General features: G+C 40.6%; 1 protein-coding gene across 1 annotated transcript in view; it reads left to right on the top strand.

Annotated features, from left to right (window-relative positions):
• Positions 1-4530, top strand: part of LOC119324727 (protein SAWADEE HOMEODOMAIN HOMOLOG 2-like) — a 6140-nt gene extending 1610 nt beyond the window's left edge. The window contains exons 4-7 of the mRNA XM_037598499.1: positions 105-156; positions 1900-2028; positions 3170-3289; positions 4082-4530. Of these exons, the coding sequence (XP_037454396.1) occupies positions 105-156; positions 1900-2028; positions 3170-3289; positions 4082-4366 (586 nt within the window). The 3' untranslated portion in view covers positions 4367-4530. The remainder of the gene's footprint in view (positions 1-104; positions 157-1899; positions 2029-3169; positions 3290-4081) is intronic.
• Positions 4531-5156: the final 626 nt, after the last annotated feature.

Below are 5156 nucleotides of genomic sequence, written 5' to 3'. Positions count from 1 at the left end.
TGTTTTAATTTTCCGCGTGAGTGTGGGTAAGTCTGTATGGGGTAGGAGGGTTACTTGCATGAACCTTTCAGTTTTACATGCTTGACCAATTCTTGTTGTTACAGGTACGATGTTGCTGCCTTTCTGTCCCACAGGTTCACTGGAACAAAGGACCCGGTAATGACTTAGAATTTTTTGTTAAATAGGATTGATGCTACTAAATTCATTTCTGCCATTCTTTATTCAAGTAGTTTGCTAGAGATGATTTCGTTTCTTGTCTATTTATAGCTGGATGACAGTATTGATGTTATAACATTTTGAACACCTGTCCTATCTAACTTTATGTTGTACGAGTCCTGGGTGGGGGAAGTATCACTACAAGAAAGTACTAATAAGATATTGAACAGTTAAGAAGACATAAAGAATCTTGAGTATTTGCTACTTTAGGCTGATACTTGGTGGTATAAAACTTACTTTCACAATCTCTGTGTTTTATCATGTAAAGCAAAATATAAATTGAATGTTTCTTTCAATGATTATATAGCTGTGTAGACATGTCAGAGTTTTAGAAAGAAAAAAGTTAGTTCACCCCCTTCAGTTATCATCCTTGAACTGTAGAAATTGAAGCGAATCAAACTACAATGGTGGTTTTCATGTCAGCTTCGTCATGTACTGAGCGCATTCAGCTGCATGCCACCATGGAACCCCACTCTACCAATCTCATGATCTATAATCGCCATAGGGAAAATAATAGATTTTTTATATGGTGTGAACGTGCAATATAACATACCAAAGTGCCTATGTAGGTTCTTGTACTGTACATTTCCTTAGGGAAAGAAGTAAGAGAAATAGTACTGCTAGTTTGCTAGACTGCTAGTTTTCAGACAGTAGATTGCGCGATTGCTGTTTTATTTATCTTCTGATATTTTACCCTATATGAAGAAGGGCATTAATTGCTAGAGATATTGCCACATTATATTTTGTTAATACTATGGGTATATGGTTATTTTCAAAAACATAGTATCACTAACGAGGGTTCCTTGTATTTAATCTTCTACAAGGGGAATGAAACCCAAAGAAGTGAATGGGGATTTTGTTTTATCAACCTTTTCTTCACAAGGGAAGAAAGGGTTGATACAATGTGCAGCAAAGCCAGCAAAAACATATATAATACAACAAGTGTGCAGCAAGCTAGCAACAACATTCGGTACAAATATCATTGCATAAGAGTTTTTTTTTCAATGAATAACCAGGTGAAATTTTTCAATGGATAGCCAGGCGCAAATTCCAGACCCATACTCATGCGCATTCAAACTGTAAATCATATGCATCTATGTTGTTTTAATTTCCAAATTAACTAACAACCATTCTCTGTTAATTTCCAAATTAACTAACTGATCCATTGACCTCTATGCTTACTACATGTCATCCACACCATGGCGGTACCGGTACTAGCTGCCAAAAGTTTGTTTCTTGATGTGTCTGCCCAAGTTGGATGATTTGCCATAATTCTAGTATTTCTTTCTTCCAATTATCCATGGATAATCACAACAGCAGTAGTATTATTGTTTTAGACTCTTAGCCTCCACACACACCCAAGGAAGAAGTCACAGCCATAGTACGGAAAGAAGTTTGCATCATGTAGGTGTAGTGTATATAGCAAGCGCGGAAGGCAAATGTGTTTGACAGACACCAATGGGCTGGTGCGAGTTGCACAAACCATCGAGTACTAAGTGATACATGTGGTTAGAAGTGATTTGAGCATTTTTTTCACAGTCAAGGGTGAAAAGTAGACTCCATTACTTTTTGAGAACTACGCAATACCCATGTTCCTCTTGTGTTTAATCACTCTCCACTGCGGGTTCAGTACGTGTGCATTATGTGAACTGTGCTTGCACTTATTTATTTTTTGTGTTTCAGGAAGTACTAGTTCGATTTACTTGGCTTGGACCCGAGGAGGATGAATGGGTTGATGTTTGTAAATGTGTGAGAGTGTGTTCTCTTCAATGTGTTGCTGTGCTGCCTGGGGATCTCATTATGTGTTTTAAGGTATCCATCTGAAACAACTTCTCTTCACCTGACTTGGCAAGTTAGCAGCTCACAACTTGATAATTCATGTCTTCCTGAAACATGACAGCTGCTCCATTTTGCTGTTGTTATGCACTTGAAAATTCTGCTATCTAACTTATTATTCCACGGTTATTTTCTTACTGTTACTTGTTGGCGTATGATATAGTAGTGATGGGTATGTCGTTTGGGTTTCACTCAAGTTTCTTGTTGACACTCAAGTTTCCGCAGTTTATATAGGCTCTATTTCTTGTTTGTATATACTTATAAAAGTTGTGATTCCAGTTTGTGAGTTTTCAAAATATTGTGATTGACAACACTTACTAAATGGCTTTACTTTAATAATCTTTAAGAATTGTAAGTTTCTGTACTTTAATAATCTTCAATATGATTACATCAAGCCGGCTCCGGTAGGGGAGCGGCGACAGCGGCGCTTCGGCGGCTCGTTCTGACGGCGGTAGTGGTCGTTCGATGGTCTCGGAATCTCGATATAATTTTATTATGTTTGAGGTGCTTTGTACTTCCGGTGAACTTTGATAATAGATATGAATCATTTTTTGCAAAAAAAATCATTACATAGGACATTTAACTATAACATGTGTTTCCTGTGTCTTTCCATATTCTTGGTAATCATATTACATAGTACGTACCTGTGATGCCACTTGGTCCAACCGGCACCATCGATTTGGCTATTTATTAGTCGAGGCGCGAATGACCAAAGGACCGTAAAATCAATGCATTTTATTATGTCATTCTTTTGAGTACTAAAACTGATTTTTAATCTAAAATTGGGTGTGAATTTATCCAATAAATATTATTATTACTTTATTATTAAATTAAGCACTGAAAGCTTTGTTTTGTTTTTCAAAATGAAGGCTGTAACCTATGTCTGGCCATTTATAAAGTGGATAAAGCAACTTTCATCAAATAAGGTGGATAAATTAGAGCATTGAGAGGAAAAATGCATGACTTTACTACTCTTTCAAGGCAGTATTATATACTCAAACTAGAGTATTGTTGAGGGTCTGAGTAAGGAGTTTTGGTCGCTGGGAAAGTTGATTTAGCTGTCTCGTAATGTAGTGTTATTATTTAATCAAGTTGATTTCTGTGCTGAATTGAACAGGAAGATAAAGAGCAGGCCCGCTATTTTGATGCACATGTTCTTCAAGTTCAAAGGCGCAGGCATGACGTAAGGGGGTGCCGCTGCAGGTTTCTTGTTTGTTATGATCATGATCACTCTGAGGTAATTCTCCTTCTGTCTACACTGTGGAGTGTCCATGCATTTCCTCTGGTGACCTTGTATACTCCCTCCTTCTAGGTGCATAAGGCATCTTATAAAAACTAAATAATCTCAAAACATTTAGGCACGGTACATTAACTCATCTCATTTCTTGTTTCTTGACGTAAATAAATGAATCAACCAATATGAGATGTGGGGTGTCTATGCTTTCATTGGCTGGAGACTATCAAACACGACATGTAGTGGTCGGTTCATTACATGCAATGCTATTAATTAGCAAATAAATGTTAAGTTCTCTCGTTTTTTCCTCCGCCTTAGTAGCGGTGCACAACATAAAATGACTTATGCACCTGACGGAGAGAGCAGATGCAAAATGTATATTCCATAGTGGTCTTGTATAAATAAATGAAGGGAGTACTATGTTTTTTGTTCTATGCTACTTATCTTACTTCCTCCGTCTAGGTACATTAACTTCCACATCGTTTCTTATTTCTTGACATATCAATCAATCAATAAGAGATGTGGGATGTGCATGCTTTCAATGACTTGAGACTATCAAACACGACATGCAGTGATTAGTTAATTGCATGCAATGCTGTTAATTAGAAAATAAACATTAAGTTCTCTCGTTTTCCCCTTCTCCTTGGTTGCGATGCACAACCTAAGATGACTTATTCACTTGGACGGAGGGAGTACTATGTAGTCAAATAAAATGGAAAGCAGAGTAATGAGTTTAGTTTGTTTTATGATGTTTATACCAAATAATTTATTTTTGCATTTCTTTTCACGTGACAGGAGTTTGTTCCACTGAGCAAGGTATGCCGTCGATCAGTGCACCAGAAAGCCCAAAAGCCACACGAGATGATGGATGTCAACACTGACAAGGTGACCGGGGGCGGGGTTCCCATTCCACCAGATCAAGGAGGTCCATTTGACAAGCCGGTTGCTCCCTTACTTGACTCGCCTACTAGCACTGGCAGCAATTCAGTGGCAGATGTTGAGGCGGGGGGCATGGAGGCTACCCCAAATGGTGAAGGTGCAGATGAAGCACATGGCGACAAGATTGATGTGGGAGCGTAGCTCTTTCACTTCCTTGTGAACTTTGGTCAAAAAGATGTTCACCTAAAAACTTCCAATCGAGGATGGATGTTTGGTTGCCCAGTAACTGTAATGTGCCCATGTTGACTGGATTGGTTGTGTCGGATTGGGTATCTATATCTATATAGGTATGTCATCAGAGAAGATATTGTTGTGCTTCAGTACCCCCCAATAAAAGTTTGGCAGTTGTGTCATTCCCTGCAAGGGGTAATTTTATCCCACGGAAGGCCCTCCAAATACAGGATTCGTCTATATATCTCTTGGAAGAAGCACTAGTAGAAAAGGGGCCAATGGTCCAGGCCGGTCCAGCCCATTAGTCCCGGTTCAATCCAGAACCGGGACCAATGGCGGCATTGGACCCGGTTCGTGAGCCCCAGGGACCGGCCGGGCCACGTGGGCCATTGGTCCCGGTTCGTCTGGACCTATTGGTCCCGGTTGGTGGGACGAACCGGGACCAATGGCCCTCGCTCCTGGCCCACCACCATTGGTCCCGGTTGGTGGCCTGAACCGGGACCAAAGGACGACCATTAGTCCCGGTCCCACTAGTAGCAAAAGGGCCTACAGTCCCGGTTGGTGAGGGCCTTTAGTCCCGGTTCATGAACCGGGACTAAAGGGTCGGTACTAATGCCCTGACCCTTTAGTCCCGGTTCAATCCAGAACCGGGACAGATGGGCCTCCACGTGGCCTGTCCGCTGAGCCCAGGCAGGAGGGCCTTTGGTCCCGGTTGGTGGCACCAACCGGGACCAATAGGCATCCACGCGTCAGCATTTCT

Source organism: Triticum dicoccoides, chromosome 6B (genome assembly GCF_002162155.2).
Source record: "Triticum dicoccoides isolate Atlit2015 ecotype Zavitan chromosome 6B, WEW_v2.0, whole genome shotgun sequence".
In the NCBI taxonomy this organism is placed as follows: Eukaryota; Viridiplantae; Streptophyta; class Magnoliopsida; order Poales; family Poaceae; genus Triticum; species Triticum dicoccoides.
The sequence above is the reverse complement of the archived record's forward strand: the minus strand, read 5'-3'. Positions and strand labels throughout refer to the sequence as shown.